Genomic DNA, 25,516 nt, shown 5'->3' with positions numbered 1-25,516 from the left:
TCTTAATGTATTGCTCAAGTACAAGGGTGGAGCGAAAACCTGCAGACACTCGGCCCTCGGTGTGTAAACACAATCAGCAATATCCCAATATGGGGTTTCCCTTTAAGAGAGAAATGGCTGCAGAACAGAGTCTGGCTGCAGGCTAGACTAAAGTGTGTTCCCTGAATATAATTATCTCATTGGCTCCCTGGATCTCGTAGGCGTCTCTTTCTAGCAGTGAACTATTTGGAGACTTTCTCCTCAACAAGAAACGCCTACGAAACTCGGGAAGCCAATAAGATAATTCTATGCAAGGAACGCCTTTTTATCCAGGCTGCAATCAAACCCTGTGCAACAAGGGGGCTGGGCTCAATGCTGGGAATTTACGTCATTTCGCCGTTTACACATCCAAATCAATGAGCAGCACCACGGAGATGTCCGCCTTTTAGTCCAGTCTTCCAGGAAGAGAATTAACCAACGCGTCGCCGAAATGTAGCGCACAGCACCAACAGAAAACAAAGAACTTTAACGCGTTTATGATAAACATGGGCATATAATGGATTGATAACAAACCTTAACCGTATTTATTACGTGGCCCGTAACCCTCTCCAAGTCAGGGAGTCGGATGTGGGTGTTTTTTTTTCTGGTTTATTTCAAAGAGGAGAACGGGAAAAGGAAAGTGGGAAGAGGAGAACTTCCTGCATTTAGCGAGACATGTCAGAATCTCCATCGCAGATCACAACCAAGGTATTTGTTGATTTTATAAAGCAGAATCAAGTTCTAGGACCCAGCGGTGAGATGCGCTAGACGCAGTCGTGTTGTTGACAACTGCATCGTTTGTGTTGGTAATCATCTGTTGCTGAGGGGAACGTTTCGCCGCTGTGTTATAGACTACAGTAGCGCCTGGTAAGTCCATCCATGCTGCGCGCAAGTTTAGACTTCGCAGCACACCTGAGATAAACGTTTTTCGTCACGACGTTCATTTTCATAGGCTATTGGTGCTTTCAAGAGAACGGGGAAATCGGAAAAAAACGAGGTCAAATCATAACGTCAGTGATTTTCAGGTCGGAAAGTCGGAGCTATAGAAAGATGCCCATGTTTCCGACTTGGAATTCCGAGTTGGATGACCATTCAAAACGATTTTTCCCAGGCGGAGCTCGTTTTTATCTGAGTTACCAGTTGTCTTGAACCCACGGAAGTCCCAGTTGTTGTGAACGCGGCATATGGCTTGTTTGAAAACCACCAGAAATGTGGTTAATGTTATTGGTTGCAACTATTCATGGGAATATACATGTATCTGTCACGATTATATAGCATACACACAGATAATAATTAATTTTCTATACAATACATTTTGTATATGTAAACCTGAAATATCTAGGCCTAAAATATGTAAAATAGTTGCAGTGCAAAAAGGCATGCTGTTTATCATGTTATTACATTACAATGACGGTCTAAAGTTGGATCTTCAAATTTCAGGTGACAAGGAAACTATTTGGGATTGTTGGGATGTAGCCTAGGAGAGTAGGCCTAGATATATTTTGGAATTATATTGTTTTGCAGAGAGACGTAGCAGAGTTAATGTAGGCTATATGTATGCTCCTCTAAACACACGCACACACACACTCACTCTTTCGCTCCCTCTCGACCCCATCTGTACCTGAACACCTTTTTGACAGTACACAGCCTTGTCAATTCTGGGCTGTACAAATGCGAAATCTTCTAAAAGTAAGACTTGATATAGTGTGCTATTGTTGGCTATAGGCTACCGAATACATAAAGTATTCTTGAAGAGTAGAGCGTTCTGCGTAATAAAATGAGATTAAAAGCTTATTGCTACATATCCCACAGTGAGTTCCTGGTACAGTAGGCTAATAGGAACTAGCCATTTTAGATTGACTGGTTGAATGAATCACCAATCTGTGTTATAAAATGCCTATAAACATCATATTCAGCAGCACTGATTGGCCCAGACATACACTCATCTGTTAACTGTTGCTGTCCATAGAAGATGCAGAACAGAAAGAGGCAAATTAATGATGTTACAATAACATATTACACAACAGCACATGTATACATTGTCATGTTGAGGGGTAACATTTTGTATAAGTAAATTACATTTACATCATTTAGCAGACGCTCTTATCCAGAGTGACTTACAAATTGTGCACAATTACCAGTAAGTTCAACCTCCTGTTTAGTGACTGGCTGCATTGACCATGCAAACGCACCAGCGTCTTTCTCAAATAAGTCAAATACGATTTAATGAATAAAAAGATTGGCTATGTGTAGGTACCTTATCGCTTAGATAAAGAATGTCTTTAAAGGGTGTTATAGTTTCTCTGCATGGTGATTCTCAGGCTGTTTGGGTTTAAGGATGGTTTTTGGGGAGGTTTGTAACTAAGGCATGCTTTGTGTCTGTGTGTCTATTCATAGCAGGAGAGGAGCTCATTCAGTCCTTCCTCCGCGAGCCCCCTGCCAAACTCCACTTCCTCCCCCGTCCATGCTCCCACGGCCAGGCCAGGCAGCCGAATGGAGGACGAACCTGCCAGGCTGCCCGTGCACCTGCGTGAGTCACACACACATGCAGACGCATGCCAAACACACACACACACACATGCAGACGCATGCCAAACACACACACACACACGTAACACACACACAATTCATGACGCCCACAGGCGCACACAGAGAAAACATGACAGTCATAATCAACAAAGAAATCTCTTTGTCTTTGCAGCCTGCATTTTCCTTATCCCATAAACATTTGTTTTGAGAGCTTTTGACCTCAGAAAATGGCAGATTGAAAGCCATGATTTACTATAGCTACTTGCATGTCACGTCATGACTCTCCCCATGTGGACAGACAGACCTACTCATGTATCCCCCCTCTGAGTTGCTGAAGCAGACCAAGGGTCAGGGACCAACACAAGACGTCTAATGGACCATACTGTAGCAGAGGCACTGTACTGGAACACTACACAGTAGAACACGGTGGAATGCAACACAGCAGGACAGTGACAGCCAACACAACTCAGTACACGGCAGTGTTCAGTACGATAACACCTCAGGGTACTGAAGGACAGCACAACCCAGCTCAGTACAAGAGAATAGAGAACAGCACAGAATAATAGCCCAGTATAATGGAGGAGTATAGAATGGAAAGAAGGTAGGAGAAGAAAGGAAGTAGAAGATGGGTTGGACGGGGGAGAGTCTAGAAATAGGAGAGCGAGGGAGGTAATACAGGACAGAATAGGACAGGATGCACAGGAAGGAAAGCAAGAAGACAGTAAATATGAGGTGAGGTGGAGAGGATTTGATTTGTATCGAGAGGGCAGATGCGTATATTGATTAACTTTGCTACTTTACATTATTCTGCACTGTTGAGGAAGAGCGGCAAGTAAGCATTTCACTGTACGAATAAACTTTGATTTGAGGTGTTTACTGATCTGACATGGTTGGAAAAGTGAGAGCATTGGTAGAAGCCATGTTTTCTACCTATTCTTAAGACCAGTAAAATCCCCAAGGGCCGCAAAAAGGAAGGAAGGAAGGGAGGAAGGAAGAAGGACAAGGAGAGGAGGGAACATGACAACCGTGTGCTGTCTGGTGGAGCTGACGGCAAGTCTCAACCGGCCACTGCCTGAGCCAATAAAACAACAGGCGGGGTTGGATCACGGCCAGGATATAGGCTGTGTGTTTAAAGAGTTGTAGAGTCACTGGGCCTGCTCTTTATGAAAAACGATTAATATTTAACCAGGCACCTTTTAACATGTAGGACTTTTAGGGTTTAGAAGACTAGTGAGATTCATATTTGTATTTCTTCAGTGAGTTTGGATATACATTTTCCCACTGGGCACAGCCGTCAATTAAACGTTTATTCCACATTGGTTCAACGTAATTTCATTGGAATGACGTGGAAACAATGTCGATTCTACCAGTGTGTGCCGAATGGGTTGTTGTGGGAACTTATATGAGATTAATTTACCTAAATATTGGTGGTTTGTTGATGTGTGTTTGGCAAAGATATGGTACAGTACTCATAAATTAGACCAGTATATTAACACAGTTTGTGGTAAGCTCAATGTCTAAAAGAAATGACCTGTAGTGTCTATGCACGTGGACCGTACAGAGGAAATTCCCCAGTTCCACTTCCCCTTTTGCATTGTCATAGAAAAAGGAAGAACGTTTAACATGTCTGTTTTGGTCTGAGGTTGTCTGTTAGGGCCGTTTATCTGGGCGTGGAAAATGTGGTCTCCTGGACTGTGAGCTTCCAATCAACGTTTTATTTGAATCTTTAGATTAGGGAAGATTTCTCTGCATTCTACATGTTGACTCTGTCTTTAACTCTGTTAAATAGATCAACGAACCTTCACCTGTAGGCCTACACTACCCAATCCTCTTATTAGAACCTCCTTTGGCTCAAAGCCATCGCTCTTCCTGACAATAATCAAGTACCCTTTTCTTCCTCAAACAACTTATAACATGTTTGCTCCCCTACACACACATCACACAGCTGGATCCAACTGGCACACGTACTGTGAGAGAAAAACTGTCCACATTCAAAGGCAATTTGTCCAGGGGGAAAGAAAGAAATACACTTTTTTTTATAGGGAGAGAGGAAATTGCAGTGTGGGCAGAAATCCGCCTTCTCCATTTCCTGAGGAGGAAGTGGATTAGATCAGAGGGAGAGTTGCAGCCTGCTCCTCACTCTCAAAGAAGGCTACTCTCCTTTTCAACCCCTTTAGCCAGGAGTGTTAGAAAGCACCCCACTCTGAATGGGAGAGGTTTGTCTTTACCTGTGTGTCTGGGTGAATGTTTTTGAAGTAGTTAATTTAGGGTTCCATCTCTCCATCACATTGGTGGATTTTCACTTGAATCCTCCAATTTCCTGTCTGTTAGTTGTCGCATATTGTTGAACTACAGACCATGCAAATGAAAAGGAAATAAACACAACTGTAAAACACTCAATTCTACTGTTTGCTTGCACTTGAGTTAAGTGGATGACTTTTCAACCCACAATTCCATCAGATGCATTAATCGTGTTTACTTAATTGTCTTGCTATGTGTCAGCCTCAAGGTCACCCGCCTAGCAGACACTGAGAAGCGTAGCGGTGTCATTTAGGCTCACTGCAATAAGGGATTCACACTATTTACTGACGTCACAAGTCGGGTGGGTACTGATTGGGATGTAACATTGAGACACCTGTGCAAAGTAACACAAGGTCAAAGAATATGGAGTGAGTGTCTGTGTGGGAAGTTGTATGCAGAGCACAGTTTACATGAAACATCGAAGCTTATTGAACATGACAAATCTCTTGCTTGGTGACAGAGAAAGAAGCCTCTTCTTGGAAACTTGGCTTGCTGCTGTTGATCTTTGTAAACCTTTCTCAATAGATTGTTTGCTTTGCTCACAGCTGGGTTTCTACTGTGTGTGTGTGTGTGTGGGTGGCTGAGAGTGTGAGACTTTCTTTGTGCACAGGCATGTTGGTGTGTGCTTGTGTATTAGTCAATCTCTCTGTGTGTGCGTGTCCGCATGTCACTCTGTGAGTAATTGTACTGTGTGTGTGTGCCTGCATATTCGTTTCTGGAGTCTTGCTGTATTTGTAAAGATGTTTGCATGCATATCTACTGTACAGTACATACAAAAGGGTATTTGAGTGTCTGTGTGTGCAGTCATTGTGTGTGTATATGTATGTATATATATATATATATATATATATATATATATATATATATATATATGTGTGTGTGTAGACGTGTGACTGTGTGTATACGCCAGTGCCTTGCAGAGCGGAAATTTCCTGCCCCTGGAAGCCGTTCTCGTCCTCAGGAATTTCCTGAGTGGGCAGACGGCGCTTCCTGAATAAATGTTGTTGTTTTTCCCCCTCGTTCCTTTTTCTCCCTCTGAAAGGGAAACTGTTCTCACATGCCAACAGCCAAGTGGAGAGCAGCCCCGTTCTCTTCCTGTTTGAAACACACTCCACATGACATCAAGGAAAGAAGGGGTTTTGGGGGGAAAGTGGGGGTCATAGTTCCCCACCCCAAACCAGCCAGGGAGCAAACTGATCCCACCAGACAGATTGATGCTTAAAAGACATAGCAATTTTTTTACATTTTAGTCATTTAGCAGACGCTCTTATCCAGAGCGACTTACAGTTAGTGAGTGCATACGTTTTTCATACTGAGCTACAGGAGGCCTATGTTGCTAATGCTACCCATTCTTCCTTTAAAGGGCGACTGCACTTCCTTTGGCTTTTTTAAAAAGATTGCTCAATAAGAAATGCTAGAGACCATGACTGAAGCCAAACCAGAGTTGTCTTGGGGGTGTGGTTTGATGTGGTTGTCTTATGTTTGCATATAGACTCTTTCCAGTATACGACACACTGACAGATGCGCAGGACTCTTGGCTGCAGTAAGGTTCATTCCCGGGCTGTGCCACAACCGGCCGGGAGTCCCATAGCACGGCGCACAATTGGCCCAGCGTCGTCTGGGTTAGGGGAGGGTTTGGCCGGGGGGGCTTTACTTGGTTCATCTCGCTCTAGTGGCTCCTTGCTGGGTGCATGCGGGCTGATCCCGGTCGCCAGTTGAACGGTGTTTCCTCTGACACGTTCGGTGCGGCTGGCTTCCGGGTTAAGGAGCGCAGTTAGGCGGGTCATGTTTCAGAGGATGCATGACTCCACCTTTGACTCTCCCAAGCCCGTTGGGGAGTTGCAGCGATGAGACAAAAATAATAATACATTAATAAAAAATCCAACATGTAAATAGAGGCTTTTTTTGCTGTCGTTCTATAAGAACTTCCCCGTGTTCTGCCACCAACTTGCGCGTATCGCCCTCGTGAGGCAATGATTGCAAACACAGAAAGGGGTCTATTGTACCCTGGCATGTGTTGTTTGTCCCTCCCGAGTCACTGTTGCAACAACAACCACTTCCTCAAAATATTAATTAATTTAGACAATTTTGCCGAGGAGGTCTTAGTCGTGCAATTTTGCATCTAGCTAAGGTGTCTGGTGCATTAATTCTTAAGTAAAAACATTTGCATGAAAAACTAGTCTGTGCACTGCATACAGTCCATCGAGCCGGGAAAGTCTGGCTCCGCGCTCAGGACTGATTTCTGAGAACAAATAATTTCTTTACAACATCATCTGCAAGCTGTCAAACTATTGTAAATAAAGCACAAGCAACACACTGTTTATCAGTGTACAAAATCACTTGCTAGCTAGCGAAGTTCCAACTCTGTGTTTGTCAATGAAGCTAACAAGTAGAAGCTAGCAGGCACATTGAGCAGCCAGCCCACAATTGGCTTATCAAGTAACTGGCGAATTGTGTGCTTCGGTGCCGTTTAAATTTTTTTTCTCACTATCTATTACCAGAGTGTGCAGCTGTCTGACAGTGTTTCTTAGGGAATCATGTTACAAAACAGGTCGTGGGGAGAAACAAGATGCTTGCGAATGGGTTTTGGAAAAGTGCTCTCTGATCGTCTCAATTCTCATTTTGCCCAAAAAAGTGGCAGACTCGAGTGATTGACACTATCAAACATCAGAAAGTGGCCACTCCATAAAGGGCTTAGGGCCAAGGGTTATTTCATCATAACGTTGGCGACGTGTTGTCTTATGTAAACAAGTCTGAAGCGCTGTGTAATCGGCAGGTCTGTCTCACTGTCTGGAGGTTCTGGCTGCTATGACGTGTTAGTGGGCATGATCATAATCCATGACCCCCCCCCCCCCCCCCCCCCCCAGTAAATTGTGACAAACTAATTTACAGAACTCAGTTTTGGATGAGACTGACTTTATGACCAAAATTATCCTATTTACACTTTGTAGTTAATTTTGACACTAGAATTAATGCTTCTAACTCATATCGATGGCACATATAAACAAGTTATCTTGTTTCAAATGGCCTAAGGGGCAGTTTACCTTTTTAAGTGAAGGGGCTACTGCAGATATCATTAGAATAGATGACATGCAAATTTCCATGACATGGCCTTGGTCATTGTGGTTTAATACAGAATAATTCTGGATTGAACAACGAGGTCAAACTGAGAACAGCTATTCACTTGAACATCTCTGAAACCACTTTAGCTGGGCTGATGTACAGTTGAAGTCGGAAGTTTACATACACTTAGGTTAGAGTCATTAAAACTTGTTTTTCAACCACTACACACATTTCTTGTTAACAAACTATAGTTTTGGCAAGTTGGTAGGACATCTACTTTGTGCATGACACAAGTCATTTTTCCAACAATTGTTTACAGACAGATTATTTCACTTATAATTCACTGTATCACAATTCCAGTGGATCAGAAATTTACATACACTAAGTTGACTGTGCCTTTTAAACAGCTTGGAAAATTCCAGAAAATGATGTCATGGCTTTAGAAGTTTCTGATAGGCTAATTGACATAATTTGAGTCAATTGGAGGTGTACCTGTGGATGTATTTCAAGGCCTACCTTCAAACTCAGTGCCTCTTTGCTTGACATCATGGGAAAATCAAAAGAAATCAGCCAAGACCTCAGAAATAAAATTGTAGACCTCCACAAGTCTGGTTCATCCTTGGGAGCAATTTCCAAACGCCTGAAGGTACCACGTTCATCTGTACAAACAATAGTACGCAAGTATAAACACCATGGGACCACACAGCTGTCATACCGCTCAGGAAGGAGACGCGTTCTGTCTCCTAGAGATAAACGTGCTTTGGTGCGAGAAGTGCAAATCAATCCCAGAACAACAGCAAAGGACCTTGTGAAGATGCTGGAGGAAAGAGGTACAGAAGTATCTATATCCACAGTAAAACGAGTCCTATATCGACATAACCTGAAAGGCCACTCAGCAAAGAAGAAGCCACTGCTCCAAAACCGCCATAAAAAAGCCAGACTACGGTTTGCAACTGCACATGGGGACAAAGATCATACTTTTTTGAGAAATGTCCTCTGGTCTGATGAAACAAAAATAGAACTGTTAATAATGACCATCGTTATGTTTGGAGGAAAAAGGGGGAGCTTGCAAGCCGACGAACACCATCCCAAACGTGAAGCACTGGGGTGGCAGCATCATGCTGTGGGGATGCTTTGCTGCAGGAGGGACTGGTGCACTTCACAAAATAGATGGCATCATGAGGAAGGAAAATTATGTGGATATATTGAAGCAACATCTCAAGACATCAGTCAGGAAGTTAAAGCTTGGTCGCAAATGGGTCTTCCAAATGGACAATGACCCCAAGCATACTTCCAAAGTTGTGGCAAAATGGCTTAAGGACAATAAAGTCATGGTATTGGAGTGGCCATCACAAATCCCTGACCTCAATCCTATAGAAAATTTGTGGGCAGAACTGAAAAAGCGAGTGCGAGCAAGGAGGCCTACAAACCTGACTCAGTTACACCAGCTCTGTCAGGAGGAATGGGCCAAAATTCACCCAACTTATTGTGGGAAGCTTGTGGAAGGCTACCTGAAACATTTGACCCAAGTTAAACAATTTTAAGGCAATGCTACCAAATACTAATTGAGTGTATGTAAACTTCTGACCCACTGGGAATGTGATGAAAGAAATAAAAGCTGAAATAAATTATTCTCTCTACTATTATTATGACATTTCACATTCTTAAAATAAAGTGGTGATCCTAACTGACCTAAGACAGGGAATTTTTACTAGGATTAAATGTCAGGAACTGTGAAAAACTGAGTTTTTAAATGTTTTTGGCTAAGGTGTATATAAACTTCCGACTTCAACTGTATGTTCCTAATACATCTGCATGATTTAGTATGCAGCATGTCATACATGACCTTCAATCCTGTAAGTGTCTGTTAATGTGAAACATTGCATTTATTCTAAGTTCTTGGTTGGTATTCTATGGCTCTAAGCTCTCGTTTGAGAACCAGTGTCCACAATAAGATTTTAAAAAGCAGTCAGTTGAAACATTTAAGGGCATAGCTAGCTCTGTTTAGTCTGTTTTGAACAATAACCTCTATCTAGCATGTACATGTTCAGTGGTCTGTTTGCCCAAAGAGAAGGAAATCATGGTAGCTGGCAGGTGTGCATTTAAAATTCACAAGTGTAGCTTTTGAAGTACAGCATTAGTACAGTACTACTCGTTCCTGCATTTTCTAAAAGAGGTTGGACCTTCTCTTATAAAAAAGCATAAATAGAATCAGTGAAGGCAGGAACTTATTGAAAACAAACTACAGTACATGAGCCAACTTGCCCCCAATGCGCAACATACTATCAAACAGGTTGGACTACTTCCTCCCCATAAACCAAGCGTTTGATTGGTCATCTGTTTTATGCTTGTTTTGACTGGATGAGGTCCAATCCGGCTAGACTTGGGACAGGCAGTTTCCGATGAGGTGAAGTATGTAGTTTGTTGGAGGGGCGATAAAGTGAAGGACAGAAACCGGGAGAGTGAGGGTGTGAGTAGGGGAAATGTGTAAGGTGTCACACCCTCATGTCTGTGACTCACAAGGTCAAAAGGCCTCCTCCCCTCCCTCCTCTTCTCCTTCCTACTCTGCATGAAGAAAAGCTATTTTCAATCAAGAATGAAAGAGCAATATCCGCCTCTTCATTCAAGAGGGAAAGCAAACATTTGCAGCAGAGGTGATTGACTAGAGAGAGCATTGATTCAGGATGTTTTGACCAAAGTCCTTAGCTGTCAAAAGCATTTGCAGACTTCTATAGCATTTACAGTACATTCACAAAAAATATGTTGTTATTCATTCCAGGTAAAACTGCACACACACACACACACACACATTACTGGTCTGACCTTAGAGTTCTACAGAATGGACACATATTTCCCCTGAATGTTCTGTTTTGCCGAGAGAGGGGTAGGGTGAGAGGCGTTAAAGAGGTTGGGGGGTTGTGGAGGGTAACAACGAAACAAGATACAAGTGATCTCATCCCTTTTCTCCTTCATTCATCCCAAGCGCTTACGAGTTGCCCCGGCAACAGCGAGCACCACTGTGTGTGTGTGTGTGTGTGTGTGTGTGTGTGCGTGCAGGGGCCTGCAAATCCACAGAGTGAAAATTATGTGTCATCAGAGAGGATTAGTAGCCCACGGTTTAGTCAAGGGCCTTTCGGTTGGAACCGCCGGTCGTGTTCGAGAGTGTTTCATCCCATACACAAACAGACTGCACACCAGAAACCCGAGATGGTGTCCAACAAAGACACGGATGGTGAAACGAGAGCGGGGGCTGAAATTGATTTGGTCATGAACACTGAAACAATAAATCTGTTGCATGTTCTTACACAACTGAAATGTGAAAAGGATTGGGCGAAAGGGGAAACTTCTCTGAGCCCGTGAGGGACAGAGTAAGATGTAGGGCTAATCAAAGAGGCACTGTCACTCTCTCTTTTTCTGGCTGCCTCTGTGAGCTCTCTCTCTCTCTCTCTCTCTCTCTCTGTGCATGTGTTTGTGTCTGCTGACTCTTAATATCCGTTTCTATTCCTGTTGGGCTATCCTTCTTTTTCAACCCCTTCTTTTCTCCTTCTGGTTACTGCTTGCTCCCCCCCCCCCCCCCCCCCCCCCCCCCCTCATAATTTACCTCTCCATATCTCTCCCTTTTTCTACCACTTTTCCGTTGTTGTTTCTGGTTCCCATCCCTCTCTCTATCCCCCTCCGCGCTCTACCCTTTTCTCATTCTGCTCTCTCCGTTGCTGCTGACTGTTGATAAACCTCACAGCGTCTCTCCCTAACCGTACCACAGGAAGTTTCCTGTGCTGAAACGGAGCCCATGCTGGATCGCTTCCTGCCCAAGTGCGTTGTGGGACACGTTTGTTTGGGCCCCCTTCCTTTTCCCCCCACTCCTTCCTCCACTGGGCCCTGTGCAGATGGCTGGGTCTGGCAGGCCGGATCTCAGAGGGGTTTTGGCAGCGTTGTGCCTTCCTTCTCTTGTTCCCCTCTCTCTCCAGCCCTGGAGAGAACATACCACGGCAGTGACCTCACAACCAGGGCCTCCCTGCACGCTGTACACATCACTAAGGTCATGTGATTAAGGGGTCACCCGTAGGCGACACAGCTGGTGGATGCTGAGCATATGGTAATTAGATCTGTTCCCTTGTTAGGTGCTACTGGTAACTTACTGATGGCGTTTCTTGTTTCACCACGGGAGTCAATGGCATTGTTTGGTTGTTCAATCTAAAATCCAGAGCTGGAATTAGAAAAAGACATCTAGATTGAAAGGGTAAAAGGATATGAAAACATATTTCATTGGGACATTGTTTGGCATTCTAAAATTCCTGCAAACAATGGGCTGTAGTCCTCATGTTATTCTTCAACACCGGTATCCAACTGTTATATGTTTACAGCTCTTTACTCATAAGAGGGCCCTTTACCTGTCATATGTTACCCCTCGGGGTGCCAATTGGCCCCTGTGACACAATTGGCCCCTGTGACAATCTGTAGTATTTTTCTCAGACTCTGGTTCTGACTTGACTGTTTGTAGAGACTATGTAAGTAGACACTGTGTACCCTGTGTAGTGATGGAATAGACTACATAAAACATTCCATGACACATCTACTCATCAAGTTGTTCACTGTGGGTTATGTCCATAGGCTATATTCAAGATGATAAACTTTCCCTTCACAAGTCTATCACAAGCCCTGCCAATGTCTCTCTATCTATCTCTCTCTATCTTGCTATCTTTCTGAATATGGAAAGGAAGAGGGAAATGGGAAACTGGCAATCTAAGAGAAGTTTCTTTTTATATTGATTGTTCCCTGTATAAAACGTCCTTTGTTTGATGGGCGGGGGGGAACCGAGCACGGGTTCTGATTACTTGTGTGACAGTGACGTTGCGTGCGCCGCCGGCAAAGATAACAACTGTCCCATTCCAAGAGGAAGTGTTTGAGGCCTGGCGATAAGTGAGACGTAGAAACTGCCGCTCTTTGTCTGGTGTGGGCGTGATGGATGCTGCTCTGGTGGTTTGCTGTGTGTGTGTGTGTGAGGGAGTCCATGAGGTGAAGCACAACGATACTGTAAATCCTAGTACAAATACACAGATATATTCATGTAAATATAGGCCACCCAGTACCCAATGACATCATCTAGATCAGGGCTCTCCAACCCTCTTCCTGGAGAGATACCCTCCTGCTACAGACGCCAGAGAAAACATTTCCTGACACACAACAACACTGACTTTTCTGTCAATGATTTATGTGCTAAACATATAGTAATCCCTATTGCATTATGATGAGCAAGACTGGGAAAACAATATGACTTGACTCATATGCCGTATAAACCCATGGTGAGGCTTTCCAGCTGATATGAATTACATGCTGTTTACTTTCTAGACATCCACTGCTCTCTGATTGCCGCAGTCACACACACCATTGTTTTCCCTTTTGAATACTATTGTATTGTCCATGTGTGGGTTTAACGAAGAATGTAATGTGATTTTATGACATACATTTCCTAAAAGAATGAATGGAATGCACCTCAAGGTTTGATTCAACCCATTGTTATTGTTTAGGTTACAAGGAACAAGGTTATCATTTAGTAAGTCATGGTCCTGGACACACATTTGTGGTGAGCGTTGATTCCTAGGCTATTGCTCATTGCAGTCAGTCACTAATACGTTTGGGCAATCCATCAGTGCAGATGTTTCGCTCTCGTAAGTTCCCACGGCAGTGAAATAAATATTTCAGAGACTGCAGGGTGAAAGATGTCAGCGCTATTTCCTCTGGTATTCCTCAGTGTATCCTTGCCATTTATGCACTATTTATTAGATTAGTCTATTACACATTTATTCATACACTATGTTTTAGACTGACTGAGAGAAAGCCACAGGCTTTCCTTTGCAAACTACATGTCTACCAAGGTTAACTCACAAATACTGACAAACAGGAAGCAAATATGAAATTAATGTACTGTATGTGAGCACATGTCTGACTTAAGTTTCCTCTTTCTTGTTCTCCACCTCCTCCATTCCTGCACTTTGCTTATCTCACCTCATACCCCTTCTCTTCCCCCTCTCCGCTAATCCTCTAATCAATCCCTCTTTTACTTTGATCTCCTTCCCTCATTTCCCCTTTTACTGTCCCCTCTGTCTCCTTCCTTCCTCTCTCCCTTTTCTCCTTCCTTTACTTCCCCCCGGTCTCCCCCTCCTCTCTCTTTCCTCTCTCTCTCTCCTACCACTCATCTCTCCCTCCTATCCCTCCTCTCTCCCTCCACCCCCAGGCCTGCAGCCGGTGTTTTGGAGCAGGGAGGACGTGGGCCAGTGGCTGCGCTGGGCGGAGAGGGAGTTTGCCCTGCGGCCCAACACCAGCGGAAGCTTCCAGATGAACGGCAAGGCCCTGCTCCTCCTCACCAAGGAGGACTTCCGCTACCGCTCGCCCCACTCCGGTATGCCCACCTCCCACGGCCCTTGTTAAATCAAAGGGTTGCTATGTTATTATAACAAATTTTTCTAACAACATGCTCATGTTTAACAATAATTAATATTGAAGGGGGAATTACTTTGGAGAAATGGCACAGTGACCTCAGATAATAGTCTTGTGTCTAGAGCATACACTGAATGTCTTTGATAGACCTTTAGACGATATTTGTAAAATATGTCAGTAGATCTGCTCAGCTGGAAGAAAGCAAGAGGAAGAACAATATCAGGCGATTCAGCAGCTGCCTTAGTGGAGTTGATGTCTGTCTTAGTTGTTGGGGGGAGGAAGTAGGAGATTGGTTGGGTAAACGGCCGATCAGGAAGTGCAAACCGACCTCAACCGTCACCTGCTAACACCAGGAATTTCCCCTGCAGCGCTGTGTTAAACAGCAGGGCCAGAAAGTGAGAACTGAAAGGGGTGTATGTGTGCGTGTGTGTGTGTGCCTGTGGCATCTTCACTTCCTTGTGTGTGTGACTGTGTCTGTACGTGTGTGCTGGAGTGTGTGCCTGCGGCTTCACTTCCTTTATGAGAACCATTTCCTTGATGTTCTGACGGGAAGCCTCTCAAATCGAAGAGAAAAAAAAAAAGTCCCTCCATTCTCTTTGAGGGGAAATACTCTCTCAGAGCCCTTCATATACAGGTAACGAGTTACATCTTTCAGGGTGGCTTGGTAATGCAATTTTTACACATTGAGCATATACCGTGCTAAGTTACTGTCTCTTGGCATGCTGAATCATTAGCAACACTATGACTCTTGTCCTGATATCATTTCCCATCTGTTTGGTCCAGACATGTTTTTAGACTCCAGTAAAGATCACTGGTCGGAGCCTGATCCTTTTGATGACATTGATTGACAGCTGCTGCCATGTCTATGTGGTACGCCATTGGAGGGGCTCATACGGTAACCTCTGACCTCTGACCTGTGTCTCCTGCAGGGGACGTCCTGTACGAGCTGCTGCAGCACATCCTGAAGCAGAGGAAGCCACACGTCCCCTACCCCTCCGCCTACTTCCCCGGCAACTCCTTTCACCCTCTGCCAGAGGGAGCTCTCCAGCACCACAAACTGGAAGGTCAGTGATGTTCAATAGGCACACTGTAGCAAAAGGCTTTGTAACGGCAAATGAAAATCTGTGTTCAGACAAGTTCAGGTTGTACATTACGTTTCACTCTCCCTACTGAACACCAGCCTGACGATGTTCCTGAGATCACACAAACTGAAGAAAGAATCGAGAGTGACGATTACAGGGAAGCGTTGAATTGAATGGGGGGAACACGGTGGCGTTGAGTTCAACAACTTTAGGATGGTTGTTGATTATTATAACGTGATCTTAGAGAGCCAGTTCAATCAGACCAATATGAAATCGACTTATTAGCCTATGGGGGAAAAACGACAACATTTGAGGCCCACCATGGAGTGGAATATTGAACGTATGACCATTGCATCACTTTCCTGACATTATTATTTTGTTATTCATCAAACTTGTCTGGCAGAAGGATTTCACAATTCTGTTCTTGTCAAGGGGAATTTGTCATGAGTAAATTCCCCTGAAGAACCCAACTGATCTGACTTCTGTTTCACAGGAGTTACTCAACAATCTTAGACAGTGGCTTCAATTCAAGTATTTAATTACACACGATCAGCGAAAATCAGTTGGTCATGTAGCAATACAATTGCGAGAAAGCATCTCAAGTTTGCTTTAAGTGAATCTGACAAAAGTAACGTGGTTCAATGGCCTACTCTAGACTCTAGAGAGAGGTGTTTAAGTCTCTGTTTACCATCCACCTGAAAAGGGGAGGGACTTCACCTTCTTCGTGCTACACTTTGGACTTTCCCTGCCATGGATAGAAGGTTGAGGTGTGGGGTTGGAGTGTTGACAGTGAAACCTGCTCCACAAGGAAATGCTTCTATATTTAAACAATCTTTGGTCTAGCAGTTCATTATCTACAGTTCCTCATCTCTACATGATTTATAGGGGAAGTGATTGGGTTAGATGATTAAGATGCTCATGACTTCCTTGTTGTTTGGTAAGCAGAAGCAAAGATATGTATTTCTTGTAAATACTGTAAGTACTGTAATATCCTACCCAGTAGAGGGCAGTCCAAACCAATCACTAATAATCTACCACCCACATACATTGTGAGACATGATGACGTTTGTAAGTGGGTGTAGTGACATCTACTGGACGTCATGTAAATATGTTTGAAACATATGTCCTTCATTGCAGAAACGGTACGGCGGACACCACGTGGTACAGAGCCCCTACCCCAGCACCCTCCCACCATCGAGCTCCGACACAGCTCTCGCTCGCCAATCCAACCCACACCCCGCCTCTCCCCCCTGGACCCCAACCACCCACGCCCTGGTGCCGAGGACCACCTCCAGACGTCCTCCCAGCTGCCCGACAACAACCACCACTTGCCCGAGGACTTGTACACTCTGTCGGTGTCCCCGGTCACCCCTAACGGCCGCTGCGCCACGCCCCGCGAGGCCCCCTGCCCAGGCAGCCCCGGGTGCCAGGACGCTGCCCCCCATCGTGTCATCCAGCTCATGCCCAGCGCCATCATGCACCCCCTGCTGCTCAGCCCAGGGCGAGGAGGTGCTGCTGGAGACTTCAGGCATGGCCGTGGGGGGCCACCACTTCAGGCCCCCCATGAAAATGGGCGTGAGGGGAAAGGCCACATCCAGCTGGCACTGGCCCACCACCAGCAGCAGCAACATGCTCTGCATCAGCAGGAGGAGGCGCTGTACAGGAACCACCACGTCATCATGCCCGTCTCGCCACCAGAGGAGCAGGCAATGCCCATTGGACGGATAGCAGGTAACTAACGCTCCTAACTACTAAGGGTTCATCTTAGAGGGTGGTGTTCACGGCTTCAACCAACTCTGGATAAAGTGTGGCTAAAAGACAGCTAAAGTTGAAGTTAACAGGTACTGTGTTCCCAGACTGCAGGCTGCTGTGGGACTACGTCTACCAGCTCCTCTCAGACAGCCGGTACGAGAACTACATCCGCTGGGAGGACACAGAGACCAAAGTCTTCCGCATCATGGACCCCAATGGCCTGGCTCGCCTGTGGGGGAACCACAAGGTAACGAACTACACCCCCCAGTGTTTGATTGGAAAAGGCATTTTCCCACAGTGCTGGTTTTCTAAAAGTTCTGTGTTAAAGTTGTAAGTTGTTCCATTGGTTTTAACAGAACAGGACCAATATGACATACGAGAAGATGTCACGAGCACTGAGACACTACTACAAACTGAACATTATCAGGAAAGAGCCAGGACAGAGACTCTTATTCAGGTATGGTAGGGTTGAGTTAAAACCCAATAATGATTTGAAGTAAAAAAATATATACACTTGTCCAGTTTGAGTTAACTAATGATTAACCACTGTGTGTATGTGTGGTTCAGGTTCATGAAAACCCCAGATGAGATTATGAGTGGACAAACTGAAAGGCTGGATCACATAGAGTCTGACACAGACGATCAAATCTACATCAAAGAGGAATGCTGAGGCCTCTGGGAAATGGAGTCCACTAAAGGAATGAACTACTACAGCCGCTGATGCCTTTCGGAAAGCAGCTCGGACAATCGTCTCAAACCGAGAGCGCTCGGACATTCACTCTATCTAAAACTCAGAGGAACTTGAAGGTGACGTCTCTAGATTCCCTTTAAAACTTTAAGATTTTCTTTCCAGACAAATCTTATCAGTTGTTTTCTGTCTTAATGCAAGGAGTTCAAAGGACCTGGCGACAAGTATATCTCATGAGACTTTTAAAAAAGCATTCCTTTTCCCTGAACTGCCACAGCAAATCAATCATTTAATGTTTGTCATGTCATACATTGTTGATTTTTCTTCTCCACATGTGCATTAAGTATAAGAAAATGTTGCAATTTATGCAAATAATGGGAGGGTGTGTGTAGCTGGAACGTTTTCACCACAGAATAAATCTTTTTGATCAATTTGTATGGCTGACCTCTTTAAAATGCATCTGACCTTATTGCCTGAAGCATATGTCTAGCAATCATTCCTGAAACGATTGAATGAAGTGATATGTAGGCTAAATGTATGGTGAACTTTTTTTTTCTTCTTTTTTTTTTTTACATAAGACGTGAAGTTTGGAACTTTATTCTGAAACAATCCACATGGTGGCAATGCTGCACCACTTTTGACTGTAAACCATCATAGTTCACTGCACTGTAGACCAAGTCCAGTTCTATTGAAGTTAAAGTTCCAATGCAGCTGTTTTTATCTCAATATCAAATCATTTCCGGGTAACAATTAGTACAGTACTGTGGTTTTGTTTTCAATTAAAATTGTCAAAAAGAAACAAAAATAGCTTCTTAGCAAAGAGCAATTTCTCAAGCAAGAATTTTGCTAGGACTGTCTGGGAGTGGTCTGAGTGGGGAGGGGAAAACTGAAAACTAGCTGTTATTGGCAGAGGTTTGGAACTCTTTTTCTTATTGGTCTATTAACTAATGATGTCACCAGGCAGGCCAAAACTCCACCCCACCAAAACAGGCTGAAATTGTAGGCGGTCTTTTCAAACAGCTCTTACACTAAAAGGGCATTATTATAATTTTCACAATTTCACAGTATTATTCCATAGTGTGGCTGTGTGTATGTATATATACACAGGAAAATCACGTTTTTGACTGCACTGGGCCTTTAAGAGGTTAATTAAAGTGTGTGCAATATCCAACAACACCTGTTCTCACATAAGACCATTAAAAGGTCTCAATACAATAGATATACTTATGCAAAACGGGTCTCCTAACACTCACATATGCCAAAGTTAAATCTTGCACATTACTAGACCAATGCAAATACTACCCCTAGGCTATGATGTCATGTCTATTACAACTTTTTAAGAATCATATTTAACGATATCATGATGCAATTCAATGTCATCAATCGAAATTCCCATTGCGTAAAACTGCGCAAAGAGATTTTTGTGTGGCCTCTTGATGTGATTGACCAATGTAGGCTTATTAGTGTGTTTACGCGAGTGGCGATGGATAGTGTTAGTGGCTTTGTGTGTGCTACTATGATGGGTTGTTCCCGAGTCTGTGATGAGCGCGGCGGTCTGTGGGTGTCTATCTGTATGATGATAAATTGGTGCGCACGGCGTGCATGCAGCTAGTCTCCGATGCAACTCAGTGGAATACAGACTGGTGCCGCAACTGAGGCAGAAGTCGGGACAATTTAACTTCAATTTTGATCTTATTACTCAATTTTATGTTAGATTATATTTTATTTTCTCTCACTTCAAGGTTGATCACACTCCGTTAAGACTGGGACAAATTAATGACAGTATATTCACACATTGGACAATAAATAGCCTGACTCTATCAGAAAGCATAAGAAGAAGACGAGAAAGCACCTGTATAATTTGCTGTGCTCTATCAATCTACAGTCAAGTATTTGTTCCAAGAAAACGAGCAGTGTTTCTTTGTGTGCGCGGGGATTTAATTTTCGGATATCCATCACTGTGTCAAGCAATATTGGACCCGTCCTGCACAAATCTAGGCTGTGCTGATGTCGCCCGCGGACAGACGCACCGCTGGATTGTAGCAGTGCCGATGGATTAAAGGGCAACCTTAAAACCTTTGGAGGGCGCAAGGTGCGCGAAGGGAGCGGGGCAGCAGGTATGAAAAGATGCTTGATTTTAGCACACTTGGTCAATTTTGTGTGCCTGATAATAATGGGCTACTGACAAAAAATATATATCTTTAAAAAAGTGTGCAGTCAAGCACTATTTTTTTTTTATTGCGTGTTACAAGAGAGTTGGGCTACAAGGAGCTCACCCACTAGGCACATATGTCATTTCAACGTCTAGTTTTGATTTACATTTGGTTGAGTTGTCAACTAACGTGAATTCAACGTGAAATGAACAAACAATGTCACCATGTCATTGGATTTAGGTTAAAAGTTGGGTGAAAAAAAGAGGACCTTTACTTAGTTGATTACTTTTTGCAAATCCAATCCGTTTTTCACCTTGATTCAATGGCATCACATTTGTTGTTGTTGAAATGATGTGGAAACAATTTTGATTCAACCTGTTTTTCAAGAAGTGCTTAACTTGAATCTTTTCAATATCCAATCAAGTCTGAAATAATTAGCGCGATAATGACTGGGTTCGTTTTAATCTTGATGTTGATTAGACTAGCTCACAGCATGAGTTTAATTGCCAGTCAATCGCCCTCATCTCGAGAAAGCGCACCTCGAGTGGTGTGTGGAACTCCATTTATTAGGCTCTGCCAACTGCATCCTTTCATTGTTTATTTTCTCTAGATCAAAAGTTGAACCACTGACATTTCTGGCATCATTGTAACTATTTAGATTATCTTTATAATTAGAAATGTAGTTGACAGGGAGTGAATAAATGCCCGCAGGAGATGTATGCTAATTCCAGATCTTGAATAGGCCATCTAAAACTGGTTCTCTTAAACCTTCAGAATCAGACATCCCTTAATCCTTCTGACCCCTTAATATGGTTCAACTGTCAAGTTGGTTGTCTATTTGGTCCTGGGGCCGTTAATCAGGGAAAACCATATATGGTGATCCTCCATCCACTCCTTTTATGCACAGACATCCATTGGTCTGCCGACAGTGCAACCATTGTTTATTCAGTGGGTTGCCATACAAGATAGAGATGCTGCTTCAACATTGGTCCACTGTCAAGATCCAATACTGAATAGGCTTGTAAATTAACAGGCTAAATGCATCCGAAAGGCAAGTGTGTCCGCTGGATAGCCATGCAACCTAATGACTAGCTGTTCAACACAAGACAGTATACCAGAACAAAAGCATAGGAGATTTATGTAGGCCAGCCGAAATCCATGTTTACATTTTAAAACAACAGGGATTCAAAACTACAAATCTTATCTCTCACTGTGGAGAAGCTAAATGTGTTCTGGTCCTATCAGCAAAACCTAGGGTTTCAATCAAATAGGTTGTCTGTCTCTTTCCATTTTACTGTGTATCTGCACCTTACACCCTCCATACCAATTCAGAGGCACATGAGGTGTTCTTGCATCACCACAAGTATCGTACAGATTTACTGAGAGGCTTGATATGAAATAGACTTTAAAATGTGGTCTCATCCTACTGGCAGTCAGATAGAGCAAGTTAATGACAGCTTTGATACATACCACGATACACTATAGATGATGTAAACTAAATGTGGAGTCTGAAGAGCCTTGTGGTGTTCAGGGATGACGTTATCATAAATCTCAGTCAATAGAATATCTAAGCTGTTTGTCAGGCTGCTACTTAGAATATTCCATATTTTTATCTCTCCTGCTCATCTCGTCTCACACTGACATTGTTAATCAGATGACATGAGCATTTGTCACCAGTGACAATTATATTACACCTCAGGGAGAGGGCGTACAGGTTTCAAAGATGGGAAGAATTTGCCCACACAGGAGAGAGAACACGCACGATAGCGAACACGAACACACACACACACACACACACATACACACACACAGGTGCATACATAGTAGTTAATCAACATCAATAACATCTACTGACACCTACCTTAACTCCCTCAAACAGACAATTGATGGGCACATGCCTGGCTCTTATCTGGCTACACTTATCTGAAATTCCCTCTCCAGCTGGGTGACCTGGTGCCAACTGTCTGCAGCTGTCTGGCCAGAGCCATATGATGATTCTCCAATGTCACATCCATGGTGTGTACTGTGCCCTTTCCCATTCAGGGCATTACCACTGATCCATCCATCTATGAATTTGAGAGTGGTTACATTTCCCTCAGCTCATTCCTTCATTTTATCAAACAAAGTGGCAGGGGTTAGGCTGTTGAAATGACAGATTTGTCACGCCCTGGCTCTGGGGACTCTGAAATGTTGAGCCAGGGTGTGTAGTTTCTGTGTTTTATTTTCTATGTTGATGTGCTAGATCGTTTAGATCTATGTTGGCCAGGGTGGTTCCCAATCAGAGGCAGCTGTATCTCGTTGTCTCTGATTGGGGACCATACTTAGGCAGCCTGTTTGGTACTAGTCGGGGTGGGATCTTGTTCCGTTAAGGTTTGTTTTGTGTAACCTAGGACTTCACGTTTCGTTTGTTTGTTGTTTTGTCGTGAGTTAAGTACTTAATAAAATGTACGCTTATCACGCTGCGCCTTGGTCCGTATCTTCCATTAACGATCGTGACAGAAGATCCCACCATAAAAGGACCAAGCAGCGTGCCCAGGAGGAGAAGCTGGCGATGGCTCAGGTGGGCGAATGGTGGTCATGGGAGGACATATTCGCGGGCAGAGGGCCCTGGGCAAAGGTACAGGCCCTGGCAAGAGAGGAGAAACGGCGCCAACCGTGCCGACGACGGACACGCGAGAGGCAACCCTAAGATTTTTTTTTGGGGGGGCACACGGCATGGACGACGGGGCTGCTGGAGGCAGCTACAGGGCGCATCGGCGATTTAGGAGAGGAGGCCACCAGGTTTGGGGGGCTGGAAGGGTGGTTGGCGGAGCCTAGAGGTAGAGCAGAGCCAACTCCCCGTACTCAGGCTAGGCAGCGTGAGACTGGGCAGGTTCCGAGTTATGCGGAGCCACGTACTGTGCCGCGAGTGTTCCGGCACAGTCCTGTACGTCCTGTGCTAGCACCACGCACGTGTCGTGCTAAGGTGGGCATGCAGTCAGGACGGAGTGTGCCGGCTCAACGCTCATGGCCTCCAGTACCCCTCCTCGGTCCCGGATATCCTGCGCCAGTGCCACGTGCTGTAGTGAGTGTCAGTACGAGTGCACAGCCCTCTACGTCCTGTGCTGATGCCTCACACAGAGTGTGTGGAAATAGGCATTCAGCCAGGACGGGTTGTGTCAGCTCTCCGTTCCAGACCTCCAGTCCGTCTCCACAGTCCAGCCCGGCCTGTTCCTGTCCCTCGCACCAAGCCTGTGGTGCGCGTCGCCAGCCCGGTCTGGCCCGTTCCTGCTCCCCGCACCAAGCCAGTGGTGCGTGTGTCCAGTCCGGCACGGCCCGTGCCTGTTCCACCGGTGCCTGCCTGGTCCGGCACCGGTCAGCTGCTCCACTCCAGAGCCAGAGCAATCCGCTCCACCGGGGTCCTGTCCAACTCCAACTGTCACGCCCTGGCTCTGGGGACTCTGAAATGTTGAGCCAGGGTGTGTAGTTTCTGTGTTTTATTTTCTATGTTGATGTGCTAGATCGTTTAGATCTATGTTGGCCAGGGTGGTTCCCAATCAGAGGCAGCTGTATCTCGTTGTCTCTGATTGGGGACCATACTTAGGCAGCCTGTTTGGCACTAGTCGGGGTGGGATCTTGTTCCGTTAAGGTTTGTTTTGTGTAACCTAGGACTTCACGTTTCGTTTGTTTGTTGTTTTGTCGTGAGTTAAGTACTTAATAAAATGTACGCTTATCACGCTGCGCTTTGGTCCGTATCTTCCATTAACGATCGTGACAAGATTAGTCCTTTAAATTAGCAAAATTGCTTATTGGTGGGTTATGAACCCTGCATTGACCTGGTGCTATGTTAACCCATAAACCACTGTGGTTCAAGTTCCTCTGGAGCTTTTCTGTAGTGTCTGGCTTGACCTTTCAGTAAGAGTCAATGAGGCATCCTATTTCAGGGGTTCCTAAAGTGGAGTTTGAGGAGGTACTGCAGGGGGTCCATGGTAAGATCTCAATATACAGTACCAGTCAAAAGTTTGGACACACCTACTCATTCAAGGGTTTTTCTTTATTTTTTAAAAACTATTTTCTACATTGTAGAATAATAGTGTAAACATCAAAACTATGAAATAACACACATGGAATCATGTAGTAACCAAAAAAGTGTTAAACAAATCAAAATATATTTTATATTTGAGATTCTTCAAATAGCCACCCTTTGCCTTGATGGCTCTTGGTATTCTCTCAACCAGCTTCTTGATGTAGTCACCTGGAATGCATTTCAATTAACAGTTGTGCCTTTTTAAAAGTTAATTTGTGGAATTTCTTTCCTTAATGTGTTTGAGCCAATCAGTTGTGTTGTGACAAGGTATACAGAAGATAGCCATATTTGGTAAAAAACCAAGTCCATATTATGGCAAGAACAGCTCAAATAAACTAAGAGAAACTACAGTCCATCATTACTTTAAGACATGAAGGTCAGTCAATACGGAAAATTGAAAGTTTCTTCAAGCGCTATGATGAAACTGGCTCTCATGAGGACCGCCACAGGATGTCTTCACTATTATTCTACAATGTAAAAAATAGTAACATAGATAATGAATTTTGGACAAGATATTTGTGGACAAAGTTTAGAGGGTACAATACAATGTAATATTATTCATCCACAATTTATGTTCTTAACCTTTAGATGCACAACATGGGCCTGGGAGGCCCACAGGGATATTGGTATCCACAGTACTCCATCATTGACCTTTTTTTTCTCTACTAAATTCTTCTTGTATTCCCCCAAAATGTTGTTATGAACATAATGCATTGTAATTTAAGCTTTAAAACAGCAACTCTTTCACTCTGCCCCATGGCAAAATCTGTAGAATTACAATAAATTAGGTTTAAAACTGCAATATTTTCTCTCTGCCCAAAGGCAAAATGTGTAGAATTGCAGGAAATTAGCTTTAAAACTGCAAAATGTTCTCTCAGATTCCAGAGACTGGAAAATGTTATTTCCCAGGGTCCGAGACTTGATTAGGTTGGCCATGCACTGCAGAAGTCATAGTAAAACTGTCTGTATGCTATTTTAATTACACTCTAAATAGGAGTTGTGTTCTAATATTCTGAGAGGGTCCACGATGCATATGCTATCACAAAAGGTGTCCCTGATGCAAAAATGTTTGGGAACCCTTGTCCTAGTTCACTGACAGCAACCTTCATGAGTTTATTTTGACGACATGCTCATGTTTTGGTTTTGTGGTTCAGCTGACATTTTTGAGTTGGGAACTCATTCCACGGTCACGGATTCATAAGGGTCACAGAGGAACATGACCTATAGTCCTAATGGCGATTCTATAAAATCAATACATTGGGGATTTAATCTAGTAGACAATTTCTCTCATTAGACCTAGCCTACATGGGTAGAATATCCTTCAAAAGGACACGCAGACAAACTAAATAAACATAGCCTATGACCTTAAGTACTTTTGTCACAACTTTTAAAATCAATGTGACATATCCTTGGTGTCACTTGAAAG

General features: G+C 43.9%; 1 protein-coding gene across 3 annotated transcripts; it reads left to right on the top strand.

Annotated features, from left to right (window-relative positions):
- The first annotated feature begins 373 nt into the window (after positions 1-373).
- Positions 374-18,306, top strand: LOC311140832 (transcription factor ETV6-like). 3 transcript variants are annotated; one of them, XM_084176084.1, is made up of 8 exons: positions 374-726; positions 2,419-2,548; positions 14,147-14,311; positions 15,279-15,413; positions 16,569-17,162; positions 17,288-17,430; positions 17,540-17,640; positions 17,751-18,306. In XM_084176084.1, exons 1-8 carry the CDS (start codon positions 694-696, stop codon positions 17,851-17,853), a joined length of 1,404 nt encoding a protein of 467 aa, XP_084032210.1. In that variant the 5' UTR covers positions 374-693; the 3' UTR covers positions 17,854-18,306. The 3 variants fall into 3 exon arrangements, with proteins under 3 accessions (XP_084032210.1, XP_084032209.1, XP_084032211.1); XM_084176083.1 differs by having other exon boundaries at positions 386-726; positions 2,416-2,548; XM_084176085.1 differs by having other exon boundaries at positions 435-885; positions 2,416-2,548.
- Positions 18,307-25,516: the final 7,210 nt, after the last annotated feature.

The sequence above is a fragment of the Coregonus lavaretus genome, assembly GCF_964263955.1.
Source record: "Coregonus lavaretus genome assembly, chromosome: 13".
Taxonomy (NCBI): Eukaryota; Metazoa; Chordata; class Actinopteri; order Salmoniformes; family Salmonidae; genus Coregonus; species Coregonus lavaretus.
This window is presented reverse-complemented; position numbering and strand designations above follow the sequence as displayed.

Bases quoted from the DNA above. Each gene is read 5' to 3' on its own strand.
- LOC311140832 (XM_084176083.1), top strand. From the start codon at position 694: ATGTCAGAATCTCCATCGCAGATCACAACCAAG. The intron at 14,312-15,278 runs GTATGCCCACCT...TGTCTCCTGCAG, and splicing joins CTACCGCTCGCCCCACTCCG to GGGACGTCCTGTACGAGCTG. The intron at 15,414-16,568 runs GTCAGTGATGTT...CCTTCATTGCAG, and splicing joins CCAGCACCACAAACTGGAAG to AAACGGTACGGCGGACACCA.